Here is an 18055-nt window from a genome sequence, read left to right as displayed (position 1 = left end):
GACCAAGTAGGGAAAAAAATTTTACCCCCCCCCCCCCCCCCAGTTCAATCTGAGACGGCAAGCAAGAGGAGTAAGGGGCAGTGTACACTAAGCCACCTTGAACCACAAGGAAAGGAGGAGTATAAATTAATGCCACTGTCTCCTTCTTACCTGCCTTGGGTTCCAAGCTGTTGGGGAAATGGTGGGCACGTTACTAATAAAAATAATAATATAGTGTGGTGTGGTAGTTAAGTGTCCGACTAGGATCTGGGAAACCCAGGTTCAAATGATCCCACTCTGCCACGGAATGAAAAATTATCCACCAAGTCTGGTCAAGAGTTTTAACATTACAAGCTGGATCTGAGTCAAATAGCACCTTAGAGACCAAGATTTTCGGTGTATGAGCTTTCAAGAGTCAAAGCACCTTTCATTAGATCATAGAATCATAGAGTTGGAAGGGACTGCCAGGGTCATCTAGTCCAAATTCACAACTACCTCCCCCTCACAACCCCAGTGACCCCTGCTCCATGCCCAGAAGATGACAAAAACCTCCAGGATCCCCAGCCAAACTGGCCTAGAGAAAAACTGTTTCCTGACACTGAAGTGGCGATCAGCACTTCCCTGGGTGTGTAAGAATGGCCAGAAGAACTAAGCACTGGTGCAACCCTTCCTGCCCTCCCTCTCATGATCTGCCCAAGTTCACAGAATCAGCACTGCTGTCAGATCTGGCTCTCAAAAGCAAATACCCCGAAAATCTTGTTGATCTCTAAGGTGCTACTGGATTTGGAATTCTAGCTGTTCATCTACAGACCAACACAGCTATGCTTTGAAAATTAACAATACAAATAACATTTTGAAAACACAGGCAGAGAGATCACAGATTCTGCAGTTTTGGGAAGGCACTACACATCATGATTTCATACACATGGCAGAATGGACTTTGGCTCACAGATTGCTTAGGCCACAGTAAATGTGTTAGCTGCTGCAAAGACAGAATTTTTGCTGTGAGAGACTGAGACAGCTAACTCACAGGTATTTATCCTTGCTCCTCCAGGGAGCTTGGTGGGCCACCTTAAGCCTAACCTCCTTTGACTGGGAAGAAAAAATGGAGGAGGGGAGAGCCACCCAGGCCTCCCCCGAGCTCCAGGGAGGAGAGCCAGGAACAAAAATGAGTAATGGAATTATCTGAGGGCCCTAAAAAGTACTCTGTATTCCTATCAGACTTCAGCATCGTCCCAAACCATAAAAGGTTTCTAAAAAACATTTTGCTTTACCAGAAAGTTGTGCAGTTTTGTGTCTGTTGTGGGTTTCTTTCTCCCCTGTTTCCTGCTGAGCTTTATCGCTCATTTCCCGTTGATTCAGGTATTCTTCTAGAGTTCGTAACCCCTCCTGGGAAGACAGATCAACAAAACAGCCCAGAAATTCCCAGTATTCAACCCACGGGAACCCCCGTTCATGAGCTAACTCCCTGCAATAAATAAGATAGAATGAATCATTTGTGAAAACATCAAACAAGACAAGAGTTACTGAACATGTTTTTAAGAACAAGCCAGGGCAAAGACACGGCATCAAGTGTCAAAAACAAATTTTTCCAGCACAACTGAGTTATGCACCATCACAAGCTTTCACCACAGACTCAGCTTAATTTTTACATATAATTCTCACATAAAATTATTTGGTAGGACTTCCAGCATCCTGCTGTCAAAACAAATTAGCATGGGGAAAAACAGGGCTTTTAAATCCAAAAAATGCTCCCTTCCCCAAAGATAACACTTTTACAAGAAATCAGAGACTGAACATGCATATGGTATAAAACATACAAACTGGCTCTCAATGTAAAAAGACTTATGCATATGTGCTGTGAGAGCCGGGTACTTGAAATGGAACCTTTTCTGAATAAGTGGGTAACATTACTTTAAAATGCAGCTGTATAGTATATAGGTACATGCACCAAATTTGCACGCTTAATAGCAGTATAACTACTTCTGCAATACATTTATTTACCCTTAAGAATGATACAGCATACAAAGAGGGGTTGTGGCAGTGAAAAGCAACAAGGCATAGCAATGGCAGTTCAGGAAAAGCTTTGACTTGGAAAACATGGGGGAGGGAAGGCAAGGGGGAGACTGGCTTGTCAAACAGAGGGCACCTGTTTCAGCCATAAAAGGTAACGGTTTCCCTTGCTCAAAAGCTAGTCAAATCTGACTCTAGGGGGCGGTACTCATCTCCATTTCCAAGCCGAAGAGGCAGCGTTGTCCAAAGACGCTTCCATGGTCATGTAGCCAGCATGACTGAACGCTGTTACCTTCCCACCAAAGCGGTATCTATTTATCTACTTGCAATTTCTTGCTTTTGAACTGCTATGTTGGCCGGAACCGGAGACGGGAGCTTACTTTGTCACACAGCACTAGGGTCTTGAACTGCTGAATGACAGACCTTCCTGTCTGGAGCTCAGCGTCTTAACCTCTGAGCCACCACGGCCCCAGTTTCAGGCACAGATAGTCCCAAATAAGGGGAGAAGAGTAACATGACAGAGATGGTTATAGTAAAGCCCCTTAACAAAGGAACTGACCTTTTAATTCTCCCTCTTCACTAACAGAGCACAGCATCATCTCTACTGCACCCATAGGACACGACTGACTTTTTACTCTTTCCCATGGCCCATTCCACCTACAGGGAGAGCCCAAAGAACCATAAGGCAGGTTGTTCTCCTCTAAGCACTCTATTACTTTATCATGATCCTCCAATACTGCTGCTTTTAATTTTATAATTAATGTGTATAAAAACACATGCGATATGAGAGTAAGAACACATGTATACACGACACTGTGACTACTGCTATATTATTTCATGCTGTGAGGCTGTTTTAATACCTTCCAACTCTTTCAACACCTCTTTCCAGGTCAGATTTTCTAAGATTGTGAAAAAATCCTGCTCTCTCTCGAGGCGGAGTCTTCCAAAGCCTGCGGAATTCTTCTGCCTTTAAAACAAACCAACAAATATTTATGCAACACTACGACCAGGAATTATAACCAAATCTTGTCTCTTCTTGAAATCTGAAATAAAGTATCTTTCCAGAGGTCTAGAAATATCTAGCTTCACTAAAAAATCAGACAAAATCTAATGTTTAAAAAAACACCTGTAGGGCCTCTTTTGATATTTCCTTTAGGTGCAGCTCTTTACAGTGCTGCCAAGGTCACATCAGAAACCCCGAATCACATGTGAGGAATCCATATTGCGGCCACTTCCAATACCCCAGTTTCTAGGAAGAGCTCTAGACTTTTGTTAAGCAACTGTTATGTAAATCTAAGAAATAACTCAGGACAATCTGAATTTGAAAGTCAGGTGTTCTGGGCCAGGCAGGGAAGTTGGAATTGCATCCAGTTTCATGGTAACTTTTTTTTATTCATGATCTAAAAACACTGAAAGAGAACTTAGTATCTCTGTGTGATTTCAATTACCTTGGAAGGGCTCACTGGGCCAGCATAAGCCCTCACTGTTAACACAGGATCTTTAGGGCTGCCTACATATCTGGGTAGAGAAACATGTGGGCTATCTTCTGTCTGGTCAGGTGACCAAGGTGCTCCAATCACAGGTGCTGAGGCATTATCTTCTGCTCGAAAGAGTGGCACATAATACTGACCTAAGTCACAAGTAAATGTAAATGGTATTAAGGGTTGGTTAACATACTTAAATACTGTTCATATCCAGTTGCTCAAAAATTTCAAACAGGAAGTTTTAGAATCACAATGTATAAATAAACATTAGTTTGATACCAGATCACTTTAAGGTCCTACAAAGACAGGTATCACGTTTCAACGTCGTGTTACCTCAGTTACCAGAACAACTCATACTATGACATCATGTAAACAAGCCTTTTAATTTGGAAAACTGAAATTTGGCGGAATTTACAAATCCCCCCTGGAAAAAACCCCCAAATAAACCACAAGATCAACGTTCTAAATACAAACCTTTCAAATATTCCCTGATTTTCTCTTTCAGATCCACAGATTTATTTTTGCTCCTCTCACAAATTACCTGGAGGAGAATATGCAAGATATTAGTTAACAGAAGCTGTTTTGTCGTCCTCTGTGTCCCTGGCAGAGGGAACAGAAAGCCCATTCTCAAGTCAACATTTTTGTACACAGCATGTTTCAGTCATTCAAATGACCAAAATTAAGCAGTTGTTAATTCTCAGCCATCCACAGAAGCATAATAAAACCAAAGGGATTTCACTCAAGTGTGCCGAGCAGATGGTGCCATTGCAGACATACCACTGAGACCAGATTCTCAAGACTCACTTGCTGTGGGCATGTTCTGTCAATCCAAGCAGACAAAAAGCCCACACCATGTCACACCATCGCACGTATACACCTTCCATCATAGCAAATGCATTCTTTTCTGCACTTTCACCTCAGCCTGCTTCTTATTCCAACCCCAAGAAGGACAGGAAGTGCCACTGTTTCATGGCAACTGTTATTAGATTGGTCCACTACTGTAACGCTCTCTACATGGGGCTGCCTTTGTCGCAGATTCGGAAGCTTCAGCTAGTACAGAATGCCGTGGCCAGGCTGTTGATGGGTCTCCCTAGACGGGAGCACATCCAGCCTGTGCTGAGGACACTGCACTGGCTGCCAATAGCATACCGAGTCTGCTTCAAGGTGCTGGTTCTTACCTTTAAAGCCCTACATGGCCGGGGCCCAACATACCTACAGGACCACCTTTCCCCGTATATACCCCAGAGAGCACTACTGTCTGGTTCTCAAAATTGGTTGACCCTCCCTGGCCCGAGGGAGGCCAGGCTAGCTGCTACTAGGGCCGGGGCCTTTTCAGTGGTGGCCCCTACCTGGTGGAACGAGCTCCCGAAGGAGAATCAGGGCCCTGCGGGACCTTTTGCAGTTCCGCAGGGCCTGCGAGACAGAGCTCTTCCGCCAGGCATATAATTAGGGGCCGCCACCACAGTGAATGGCCCACAAAGTTATCATCGATCAGCTGCCATAAGAGTTGACGAGGAGAATAACATCTAAGCACTTTTATGCTGGAAGCTGGAAATCCATCTGAAAGCATTCCTTCTGATTGAATTTTAACTGCCACCAGCACTGAATTTTAACCGCCACCAGCACTTTTTAATGTATTATGTATGTTTTTATCATGTATTTATGTTATGGGGAAGGCGGGGTATAAATTTGACAATAAATAAATAGGGCAATTTTTGAAGGGCTTCAAAGTTACAGGGGAGTCTTTAACCAAAGCAGAGAGGAAAACACACAAAATTAAATATATACAGAAATAACTGGTTATAAACCCAAAAGTTTCTCAGATAAGAAATGTAGTAAACAAATCATAATCCAACCACAATTAATGTAAGCCTTTTCAAATATAATATTTAATAAAAGGTATATTAACATCCAATACTTGTGTAAATCAAATATGTTTTGGCCAACACCGGTCTTCATCAGCAACAACAGCATGTGGCACAAATACATTAACAGAGTTAAAAACATTACATTCTGTAAAAACAAAAATATAATTACAATTAAATAAACAAATAAGCAAAAAAAAGGTTAAAGGAGGAATAAAATTAAAATTTTAAACTCCATTTACTGAAACCTGTTGATTAAAACATGTTAGATTTAAGAATGTATGGAATGTTAATCCCAGCTATGTCAGTCTCTAGCCACGGAATAAAGCAGGAGTTCAGCGCCACCTTAAAAACTAACAAAACTGATTCCAGCACAAGTCCTCACGAGTCGGAGTTCACTCCATCAGATGCGTAGCGATGAGGTGAGCTCTGACTCACAAGACTGTATATGCTGGAATAAGTTTTGTTAGTCTTTACAGCACCAGTGGACTCCTGTTTTGTTTTACTGAAAGCACTTTCTTAAATGCTATATTTTACAGCCAATGTGGAGTAGTAGTTAGAATATCTGACTAGGCACTGAGAGACCCAGGGTCAAATCCCTGCTCTGCCAATAGTTAGAATGTCTGACTAGGCACTGGGAGACCCAGGGTCAAATCCCCGCTCTGCCACAAAAGCCACAATCCTGGATGGCCTTGGGCCAGTCATGCACACTCAGCCGTTCTCACCTCGCAGAGTTGCTGTGGAGATAAAACGGTGAAAAAGAGAACAATGTAAGCTGCTCAGAATCCCCCTTGGTGAGAAAGGTGGGGTATAAATGAAGAATAATAAGAAAACAAAAGCTTTAGATCAAGTATGGTCTACAGACTACACGCGTTACTTGAGAAACTTTTGAAATTGCAGCCAGTTGGTTGTTTCCTTACACGCAGTTGACCTTTCCATATGAAGCCCACTAAGAACAACTTACCTCTGCTGGTGTTTGTTCGTACTTGTTCTTTGGGTGCTTATCAATATCTGGGTGCGAGGTAAGCACACTGACCACATCTGGGTTCCCAAACTTGCAAGCAAAATGCAATGGTGTGTCAAAACCCTACAAGAAAAAAAAACACACAAATGTTTTAATGCTCTGGAGCCTTGTTCTATCCAACAAGCATCTGAAAGTTCCTCTGAAGCGACTGACTATATCTCAAAAATTCTACCCTGGGTGAGACTGGAAGCTGACCTTGGGCTCCCCCTCCCACTTTCCCCACAGGGGGAAGTAAACGACTGAACCAGTCAGAATCTCAGAAGCCAAATGATCAAATAAATTACATGTGGAATGTCCTCCTTTAGCAGGTTTTTTCAGCGCTCCCACATGTCTCAATGGAAATTTCTGATTCACATAAAAAGAAATCGCAATCCCAGTCCAGAATGGACATCCTGCCTGTTGTCATGATTAAAGTGTCAGACTAGTATCTGGGAGACCCGGATTTGAATCCCCCCTCTGCAATGCAAGCTTACTAGCTGACCCTGGGCCAGTTAGTCTTTCTCAGCCCAACCTCACTTCACAGGGTTGCCTGTCAGGAGGATAAAATGGAGGAGGGGAGAAGGATGTCAGAAGCTACTTGGGATCACCACTGGAGAAAAAAGCGGAGTATGGACATAATTAGAACAGTATTATACAGTGGTGAATCATACTGATTTCAATAAACACACTTTCAATTACACATGCCCAGAACAGTCTAAAATATGCATTGCAGCACATTCCTTTGTTGCTGCTTTAATAGTCTTAACAGCGGGACACTAAGAAAGAGTATGTGTGGTGTAGTGGTTAAAAGTGTTGGGCCAGGATCCGGGAAACCTAGGTTTGAATCCCTACTCTGCCATGGAAGCTTGCTGGGTGCCCTTGGTCCAGTCACACTCTCAGCCTAAGCTACCTCACAGGGTTGTTGTGAGGATAAAATGGAGGAGAGGAGAACAACGTAAACTGCTTTGGGTCCCCACTGGGGAGAAAGGCGAGCTATAAGGAAATAAAATACTTAAATTTAAAAACTAACCATTTTATCTGGTGTGTTAAGATAGAGATCGACAATGTATCTGATACGCTTCTGTAACATGATCATATCATCATCCGGATACATCATCCGCATAAATTCAGGATTTTCCAAAGTGTCCAACAGCAACCTGCAGATACCAGGCTGATTCTCCTTGGCTGCCACGTGCATGACGTTGTATCTGCAGCCTTCCTAAAAGAAGACGATGACAGATATTCACCATACATAAAGTATAACCATCTGTTTTCCCTGTTTGGCAACAAAATACAGAAGTCTTCTTTTTAAATCTGATGATTTGGTGGAACTTGTTTTAGAACCTGCACAGTCACATAATGAAATGCTGTGCTAAGGCTATGAGCATTACCAATTAGAAAACCTTTTGTTCCACTTAACGCCTCTATACTAGCAGTTTTGTTTCACCGCAGTAAAAACCAGCAAATCTAATTAGATGCTACCATTATCCAGGACGGCAAAAAACTGGAGTAACAAGGCCATGGAGCACTGACCAAGTCCTAGGGGAAATGTTTTTAGTCCAAGGAAAGTTTTTACTCATGGCTATCAAGAGTGTGGATGGCCTTTCCCTTCAGAAAATATGCATACAACTTCTCCAGTTCTATCACAGGAAGGAGCTGTATAGCTTTAAAAAAAGTTCAAGCACCTTATTTGCAAGGGGACATGGGCGGGCACCGGATGCCACCGGAAACGCGATCAGACGCCCGCCCTTGCCCCGCAGTTTCCGGAAACTAGTACCTCCGAGGTACTAGTTTTTTGCCACGCAGTTTCGGCTGGAAGCCTCGGTTGAGCCACGGGAGTGCTACGCTTCCCAGATGTGCTGGTGAGATCGCGCCCGGAAACTCCGCCTGTTTTCCGTCTCACTTGTGTGGCTTCTGTTCTGTGTGACTGCAGCCAGAAAACCTTTTGTTCCACTTAACACCTCTATACTAGCAGTTTTGGTTCACTGCAGTAAAAACCAGCAAATCTAATTAGATAAAACCTTTTGTTCCACTTAACGCCTCTATACTAGCAGTTTTGTTTCACCGCAGTAAAAACCAGCAAATCTAATTAGATGCTACCATTATCCAGGATGGCAAAAAACTGGAGTAACAAGGCCATGGAGCACTGACCAAGTCCTAGGGGAAATGTTTTTAGTCCAAGGAAAGTTTTTACTCATGGCTATCAAGAGTGTGGATGGCCTTTCCCTTCAGAAAATATGCATACAACTTCTCCAGTTCTATCACAGGAAGGAGCTGTATAGCTTTAAAAAAAGTTCAAGAAATTCTACAGATTGTCATTTGGATCCAAACTACTGCAAGCAGAGCTCACAGAAGACATTTTGCCCGCTTCCCCTTTCTTGCTACAGCCTCTTAAAAAAAACACCAACACCCCTGAAAGGGAATCCTCAGTGCAAAATATGGCACGGGGAGGGGGACTGCAGTGGGAACTAATGGACATCCCCTCCCCCCACTCTTGCATAAATAGAGCAAGAGCTGGCAGAAGAGTGAGGGGTGTGTGATTTCCACCAATTCCTCCTTTAGCCCCCATGTTTCATCTCACATTGTTTCTAAGGATTCCCCAATTTTTGGAGGGGTGAAGGACATACGGAGAGTAGCTATTCTGGATCAGGCGATGGCCCAGCATCCTGCTTTGGATAGCTGCCAGTCAGACCTACAAGAAAGTTCACAAACAGGCTCATAGCCCTTGCCCATAGACTGTTCCCAGCACAGACAATCAGAGGCATTCTCTGCCTTTGAACCCACAGGTCCCACCTTAGCCATCCTGGCTGATATTCCATTCCCACATTTCATGAAAGTGAGTTCCCCAAGTCAACTACCTATTGCAGGAAGTGGTTCTTCCCTTCTGTCTTTCTTTAGAGGCTGAAGAAAGCAGAGGAAGGAGGCAAAGATTTGCTTCATGATCTCCATTCCACTCTTGGTAGTTTGGAACCAAGTCATGAAGGAAACTAAGCTGTTGCTTTGACAGGACTGCTTTTTTGGCAGAACGTGAACACCTCATACGGCTGCTTTGCACTTCTACTCTGTTTTCTGGCCTTTTATATAGAATGGCACACGTTACATTAATTTTAGCATATATAATTCTGGTCTGAACACTGTAAAGTAACAGGCCATCACTATAATACCAAGATTTATTGTGCCACTCAAAAGGAGCCAAAGCTAGTCCTCTGGTCTTGTTGCTCTACTTAATAGGCACTGTTCTGTCCCTAGCCACTGGGATGGAGAGTCACTTCAGTAAAGACTCATCATTCTGTCTCTGGCAGACAGACATATTTTAATTCTGAACAAGAAAAAGCATCCCAAGGCAATTTGTGACAGATGGCCTAAGAGATCATTCCCTTATTTTCAGCTCTGAAATTTTAAGTTACAAACCGGTTTTCACTAATAAAGTGGAAAAAATGAACAAAACACTTGGATGCATTCGTTTAACTTCTACCGCAGGTTAGAATCACTTTGAAAACAACTTTTTGTCTCCCTTACTTAAAAGACCTCATTTTTTTAGGTTATTTTCAAACCCAGAAAATACTTAAAAAAAAAAAAAGATTAAACCTGGGATTTTCAGCACAAAAGTCTTCTAGAGCTAACATTTTGCCCATTCCTTTGCAGCTGTATTTTAAAAAACATTCCTCTTACGCAGAGTAGAACAAAAGTGCAAATGGACAATTTACCTGGACAATTGTTGGGTTGTCCCCAGAACCAATGAGATAGCGAGGATTGCTCCAGATAAGGTCCAAGAATGCAGTTTCATCTCCTTTCTCAACAGCTTTCCGAAGTTTGGCAGTAAGATCCTGTGTACGAGGACTTTTAAAACTATTGGCTCTCTCTTTACTAACTGTTTCCAGCTCAGGAGAGCATAACCCATCTATCAAAATGAAAAAAAAATGCATTTTATTGCGGATGAAGTCTAGCTAAAGAAGAATGCTGTCTTTTCATGGGGGTGGATTCTACTCCTAGCCTACACTGAGAGCAGTTTGAAGCCTTCCTTTAGCATAAAGATCCTTCCTTCAACTACAGTTACTCTTCCATTGAAGGAACTCTCTATCAGCTGGAGAAAGGACCCTTGGAGGAGGACTGGATCCACCTCACTTTATATAGAAGTAAAGTGGCAGGCGACTGCATAGATAAGGGAAGCAGCAAAACTGGCCACCCCAGAAAGGACAGGAGCCTCCAGCTACGTGTAGTACTCCAAGTATGCTGGAAAATAAGACTGAGTCAATGGAAATAAAAATGCTTTCAAAAACCTGCATGCTGAGGACTGGAACAGACCTAGAAGGGACTGGAGCTCCCTGCTGGTGCCTGCTGGAGGTCGCCGCCGGCTGTGGGGAGGACACACTTCCGGTGATGTCAGGGTGTGTGGCATATGCTAATGAGTTATGCTAATGAGCCCCCCTAGCTCTTTTTCTACGAAATGACCCCTGAGACTGAGTCAATGAAAATAAAAATGCTTTCAAAAACCTGCACGCTGAGGACTGGAACAGACCTAGAAGGGATGGACTGTTGAGAACCACTGATGGCCAGTTAAAAGAAAACAGAGAAGAGGGAGAGAAAAAATCTGCTTCCTCAAAACCCTAAAAGACTAGAAAATCCTGGAGGTGGAGAATCAGTGTTGAAATTTCCAAAATGCAGCTTCTTCCAGACCCCTCACCTTGTACCCATATTATAAAAATCTACCATATTTTCTTCAAACAAGACAGAAAGAAACAGACCAGATACTTTAACTAGAACTAATTAAAAAACCAAGGACATTTAAGACCTTTCATTTACATAGGGATTCACGTGCTCTACATCAGAAGGCTTTTCAAAATTGTTTTCAAGGGCAGGAGGCAATGCTAGCAGTAATTACAATGGCCTCAAGCCTGAAGGTCTTTTTATGCTTCCACTTACCCCTGTTAAAAACTGAGCAAACTTTCACAGGAGACAAGGATAAAGAGGACTTTGTTGGAGAAGGGAAATAATCACATATTCCTTTAGCAAATTTCTCTGCATCTTCTCTGTTTGAGAAAGCTTTAAATCGTGAGCCTTTTATCATTTTAACCGCTTGTAACGCTTCCTTTTTGTCCTCATACACATGCACTCTCTCTGGAACAGAAAACAATAAAATCAAATTAATTTCTCTCCATGACTACGGTTGCCAAGGTCACACAAGTTCAACAGATCTGGCCTTGTAAGCTTTGCTTCCAAACTCAGCTTGACTACCTAGCAGCACGGCAATCTGCAAAAGAAGATACACAAAAGCCAGCTTTCAAACTGGCTTCCTCTCAGGGAAGAGGTTAAAATTAAGAAGCAATAACAAAACCTAGATTGGATCTATTGTCCTGTCACATCTCTTTGCAAATTTTTCGAGGTCTTCTGCTAGAAAGGCCAAAGAGTGCAAGAACTGTATAGCACTGTTCCTTTGACACAGAAAACTGTGCTTGATAGGAATCTGCAGGTGTGGAGGGGGAGGTATTTGTGAATCTCCTGCACTGTGCAAGGGGTTGGACTAGATGACCCCAGAGATCCCTTCCAACTCTATGATTCTTATGTTGTTTTAAAGTGTTTTAACTGTACTTATTAAATTGTGATGTAAACCACCCTGAGCCTGCTTGCAGAAAGTATGGTATATAAATCAAATAAATAAATAGGCTACTATACAACCCCTTGTCCTTTTCCCATCAGCAAGCAAACAATCACACTGTGACAAAGGGCAAGTCTCTGAAGCATTCCCTTCCAAAGTATTTCACTTTTACATTACTCAGGATAATCTTGATTGTGTTATCAATGGTTTAAGCACAGCACTAGATCATATCTAGTTACTGCTGATTTCTTCAGCCTAATGGATCAGAAGCACATTGGCAAAAAATGTTGGAGAAATCAGGAATGTGGATAAAATACTCTACTTTGGCTCACTGGAATAGGCTTGCTTTTTATGTAGTGCAGCCATCATGCAATAATATACATTCTATCGCAGTCATACCAAACATAGCAATATGTATTTTTAGTACAAGAACTGCCAACGCAATCTGCTCCAAAAATAAACACTGATCCTTGAGAAACCAAGTTTCCATTTTCATGCTGAACAGTATTTATTGTGTCAGTACACAAAAAAAGGGCAGTCTTCTCAAGAGTCCATTCTCGGTCCCAGCAACCAGCAGCTGCGCACAGGCCAGGTATCTGAGAGGGAAAAGCTGCTTAAACTGATGAGACCCCACCCCCCTGCTACATTTGTGATTAACGGGATGTGAACAAGAGGCTGGAGCATCTCTTTCACCTGAGTTACATTTGGCTTATGGATGTTTAGTTTGAGAAACCATTATATCTCCTGCTTGCCCATGCTCCACAGTGAATCAGCAACCAGATTGAGGAACAGGAAGTGAATAAGACTAAAACGGGCCTACTTTCAAGTGCCTGCATGGAAGAATTTAGGGACCTCCATGAAAGCAAAAAATAGTTTGTCTAAGCACTGATAATCAAGGCAAAGGGCAGAATGAGTTGGCTGTCCCCCTGGCCTAGAACTCGCATAGTTACCTGCACCTCGTCCCTCTTCGACCTAATTGGCTTCCTATACATATCTAAGCTTATATTGGGATCACAGAGGTTGCTATAATAATATTTTCTACAGTACTTCCCCCCCCAAAAAAGGGTCCTTTACCAAAGAACTCAACTGCAGAGTCAAGGCAAGCCACCAGCACAGTATAAAAACTTGGATGACACCACATAGACAAAAATAAGCTGATGAATTAAGCAATTGTAAAAAAAAAAACCAAAAACTATTTGGCTAATGATTCCCTTTCACAGCATCTCAGCCAAAAATTACTCACAATTCATCAAGAAAAATAAGGTGAATTCTTTAGAGAAGTTCACATTTGGTATTCTTGTGAAAGTTTTCCAACATGTATTTATACACTATGGCGTGAACCATCTAAGAAAGGATTCCCTACTTCTATTGCCTCAAAATTCATTGCCCACGAAAAGTGACGGATACAACTGTGATCAGTCTCACTTCTGAGTCTGTCTGAAAAGCTATTAACCCTTTGTTGTCAGGGATTACACTTCACTACACCACATCTTCTTGAAAGGGCAAAAGTAGCTTCCCATTTCTTCTTTTTTTAAACTTTCTATTTATTTATTTTTCACATAGTATATTCATACACATACTTCTTAAGATATACATATACATGTACTTCTAACATTTGTGAGTCTATTATTTACTGTTTTCTTTTATCCATTTATATACCCTATACCATCTTTCCTGAAATATTTTATCATCTTTTCCTTGTAATATTACATTCAATTTGACCATTTCTGCCACCTCCAACAGTTTCATAGCAATTTCTTCTCTCTTTGGTATCTTTTCTTGTTTCCAATGTTTTGCTATTAGTATTCTGGCTGTTGTGAGAATATAAATCAGAAAGTATCGGTCATTTTCTTGGTATTCATTTGGAATTATATTTAACAAATAGATCTCTGGACATGGTTTTAAATTAATCTCTAAGATTTCCATTATTATATTATTTAAAGTTTGCCAAAATTTGCCTATTTTCCCGCATCTCCACCATATGTGGAAAAAAGTACCCACATTGGTTTTACATCTCCAGCAATTTTTACTTGATTTTTTGTATGCTTTTGCTGATGAGGACCCTTGTTCTCTCCTTCATTTTATCTTCCCAACAACCCTGTGAGGTAGGTTAGGCTGAGAGTGTGTGACTGGCCCAAGGTCACCCAGCAAGCTCCCATGGCAGAGAAGGGATTTGGAACTGGATTTCCCAGACCCTAGTTCAGCCACCACCCCTTATAGGGGGTGGTGGTTCAGTCCTCTAACCACTACATCACACTGGCTCTCTAAGTTCAGTTACAAATAGAACTGTTCATGCCATGTCATTAATAAGTCACTTACTTACCAAATCCTCAACATTTAATATTTCAAAGTCATAAATTTTAATTTTGAGACAATAAATCAAAGAACAAGTTATATCAACAGCACAGACCGACCATATTCATCAGAAACGCTAAGAATTATGTCGTCTAAAGCTCCTCAGATTTTCTTTTCATGCACATACTATCTTTACAGTTTGACAGCATTATGTTGCCAGAAATGAAAAATATATTACCATTTCTCGCCAATATATCATCATAAACTGGACATACTCCATAATATTGATGAGGTTCCTTAGAAAGAGCCTGTGAACTTGGAGAATCAACTCCTACCGCTTCACCAACGGATCCAGTACCCATCTTGTGCATTAGGGCTTCCTCTTCTGGTGGGTTCAAACCCATACTGTACCCAAAATCAGCATCTTCAGAGGAGCTTACGTGACCATTTTGATTCATTGGAGGTTTGTTGGTTTCTAATTGGCTGTTATCAGCTGTTGCAGTTCCAGGCACACCGTTTGAAACAGATGCCTCTCCTTGCTCTTCCCACAGTGATTGGGCCAGTCTTTTTTCAAAAATTGACCTAGTGGTTAGTGTAATGGGCCCACATTTCTGTCCTGCCTTGACAATTTCTTCTCTCAGCTCATCAGGAGTTAGCTGCTTCAGTCGTGACAATATGTTATCCATTGTTATTACCCCTAGAACCGGGAAAAAACACACAATCCAAGTGAGTAATCTACACCAAGGCCCACCCCAACACTGTATTTTAAGAATGAGCGTGAGTATTAAAGAACTTCTTTAAATACGGGCTGTTTGGTCTTATTTCATGGCAGAAGAGTGTAGGGGCAACTAAGATTATATCAGAGGCGAAGCCAGAAAATTTTGGTTGGTGGGGCATTTGGAAATCCTGTGGGGCACAAACAAAATGCACAACCAGCAAGTGTTTTTTTTAAAAAAGCAACTAATGGGAGAAACATCTGTGCAAGAAACTTGAAGGGGAGCAGGGAGAGGTGAGGATAAGGGTTGAACAGAAGACTTCTTGACTTTCTGTCTCCCCATGACTCAGGGGCTGAAAAATAAATGACACCCCCCCCTTTCAGCAGCTTGCTGGCAGCCTTGCAAAGCCAAGGGGCGCTGAGGAGTGAGAAAGAGAGGGGGGGTGCAGGAGGAGGTGGGCGCCTGGTTGCTGCCGCTACTACTGCCGCAAGTGCCTTGATGCATTCCCGCTGGGGCTGGTGCAATTAATACTTAGCGGCAAGCAGCTAACAAGCACTCCAGCTGCGCAGCCTCTGCCTCCATGCCCCTTGCTGGGCCAACAGGTAAGGGCACGGCCGGGGGCAGTGGGAGTTGTGGGTTCTGGCCCATGAGTGATAGGGCATGTGCCCCTAAGGTTCCGTGCCTGGATTATATGATCCTATGGCAAGCCTTAAGCCCCTCCAAAAACAGAAAGAACAGAAAACGATCTCCAAGAAAAGACCCTTTGGTGCACTACATTCATGTACGCTTCTCTGGGAAGTTCTGCTCCCATTTTAAGAACTCCCAGGTCTGTATAAGTGCTGCAGGCTCTCACCCAGCCGCTCAAGCAACTTATTAAAACCAAGTATAAAGACAGCACTGCTGAAAGCAACCCTTGAGAATACTTTTTGCTACCTGCAAGTCATGTGAGGGGAAAAAATTATCAGCTGCCAGGATGTGGAACTCCTCACAATGCCTGTTTATCCAGTAGTTAAAACACAGAGATGGCCATGCGTGACAGGCAGCAAGCTTCCAGCAAGCAGCTGCTTTGGGTCACCATATTCATTGCGACAATCAGTGAGAACTTGCACCATTTTAAAAGCAAACACTGAGAAGCAGCAACTGCACTTTCAGTCCTCACTTCTGATTTGCATCATCCACCTTTACGCTACTTTTGTTTTTATGTTCTTTTAGCACCTTACTGCAGTTGACAGTTTTATGCAACAAATACAATATTATTGCTACTCTATTGTTAATTCTACTTTGTGTTTTAACTATGACCGAAGACACCTACTTAGCTGCATAGGGGCTGTTACCCCAAATGGTCTGCTTCACCCTAAAAGTGATCTTGTTGCCTATTTGATTTGGGGAATTAGCAAGGAGACTAGGCTTTGCAAGAGAGAGGTAATCTAGCAAGATCTCTCCAAAGTTCTTTGGATCTCTCCAAAGATGTTTCCCTTTGAGAACTTTCAAATAACCAGTCTAAGGCAAAATAGAGATGCATTTTATTAACAGGAAACGAGAAGGCTAACACACACAAAGCATACAAGAAACAACATACATACAAGGCCAATTTAGAAATAAGAAGAGTAGCCGGAATAAAGGAGAGTGTTGGGGAATTATAGCTACCTGTCCTGGAGAGCAGGAATCCGTGGAGCAGAGGCTGTGAAGATGGAAAGTGACCCAAATGAATTTTGGGGGTGCAAGTCTGTAGGGGCCCAGGACAGACACACAGCAGTGGAGCTGGCCAGTTATAGAAAAAAATGGGACTTGAGGGCATGCTAACGTGCCTGCCCCCTGAAACAATGTACTGAAGGGATTAGCTGGGACCAGAACAAAGTGCAGGGGAGGCTTTTAGTAGCTGTTCCCAGGAGAAGACAAAGATGTTGTAATATTTTGCATCTGTGTGGATGAATAGATTTCCTGGCGCAAACAGGAAATGTTAAAGTTTCTGTTGGAATCTGGCTAGGAATGTGAGAAGTTAACAAATCACTGATGATCCCTGATTGCTGGAGAGAAAGAAAAGACTACCCAGTTGCGTAAATAACTATTGATTAGGGTGATCTGACTAGGAAGGGAGGAACCAGGTGTTGGAATCTTGCATTGGGGGGAGATCTTCTTTCCTGTGGACTCCATTATGTACAGTGGTGTGTTTTTTTTTGGGGGGGGGAACTATTAGTTTGACAGATGCCCTAAAGCAGAGGGGTCAAACTCATTTGTTATGAGGGCCGGATCTGACATGTTGGGCTGGGCCATGTGTGCCATAAATTGTAACACAAGGTACCAGAAATATAAATATAAACTCTACAAAGATGATTTCAGATGCCGAATGGCAACAGCAGGCGTGATTTGATTAGGTGTGATATGCAGAAGGGTGAAGATATCAGCACTGGTAATGAGTCAGGAAACCTAAGTCTCAATTTGATACAAGAGGTTTCAGTTCAAGAGGATGCAAAGAATAAATGGGAATAAGTCTGAATAAGTGAGCGGTAACTCAGAAAAGCACATACCCTAACACAATTCTGTTAGTCTTTAAAGGTGCTCCTGAACTCCTACTCTTTCTACTGCTATTAGGAATCACAACATTCAAAAACCTGTGGGGGAACACTTTAAACCTTCCAGGGCACTCAGTTGCTGACCTAAGTTCTCTTACAAAGCAGTTCTCTTACAAAGGAATTTCAAAGGGAGACTAGAAAGAAAGACTGCTGATTTGCAACTGATCATGAAGCTCAAGACAATGCAAACTCCTGGACTGAACTGAGACCTAGGTTTCTTCTCTCCTTACCAATGCCTGCTATTGTCATTTGGTGTCTGAAATCAGTTCACTCTCCAAGATATAAGGACAGATGGACTCACATTCCAGCTGTATCTGAAAAAGTAAGCAGTGACTCATGATAGCTCCTGCCCTGCCACAAATTTTGTTAGTCATTACGGTGCTGCTGGACTCTTGCTCCCTTTCACTAATAAAGAATGCAAGCTGTGCTGTTAGTTTCTCCCCACCTCATCTGTTAGAAATGGAAAGGGGGATCTCTCCAAGTGCCATGGGACTTCCTCCCTCCCTGGTGTACTCTCTCTGGCTCTTTCCC

The 18055-nt window shown here is 42.4% G+C and overlaps 1 protein-coding gene across 1 annotated transcript in view; it reads right to left on the bottom strand.

The window, feature by feature from the left end:
- The window catches only part of ANKLE2 (ankyrin repeat and LEM domain containing 2), a 28800-nt gene that overhangs the window by 3498 nt on the left and 7247 nt on the right, over positions 1-18055 (bottom strand). Inside the window, exons 2-10 of the mRNA XM_015423780.1 lie at positions 14474-14932; positions 11268-11462; positions 10052-10245; positions 7375-7563; positions 6306-6428; positions 3951-4017; positions 3441-3622; positions 2853-2959; positions 1254-1447 (exon numbers count right to left, since the gene is read on the bottom strand). Coding sequence (XP_015279266.1) covers positions 1254-1447; positions 2853-2959; positions 3441-3622; positions 3951-4017; positions 6306-6428; positions 7375-7563; positions 10052-10245; positions 11268-11462; positions 14474-14921 — 1699 coding nt within the window. The 5' untranslated portion in view covers positions 14922-14932. The remainder of the gene's footprint in view (positions 1-1253; positions 1448-2852; positions 2960-3440; positions 3623-3950; positions 4018-6305; positions 6429-7374; positions 7564-10051; positions 10246-11267; positions 11463-14473; positions 14933-18055) is intronic.

This window comes from Gekko japonicus, unplaced genomic scaffold, assembly GCF_001447785.1.
Source record: "Gekko japonicus isolate JY-2015 unplaced genomic scaffold, Gekko_japonicus_V1.1 scaffold137, whole genome shotgun sequence".
In the NCBI taxonomy this organism is placed as follows: Eukaryota; Metazoa; Chordata; class Lepidosauria; order Squamata; family Gekkonidae; genus Gekko; species Gekko japonicus.
The sequence above is the reverse complement of the archived record's forward strand: the minus strand, read 5'-3'. Positions and strand labels throughout refer to the sequence as shown.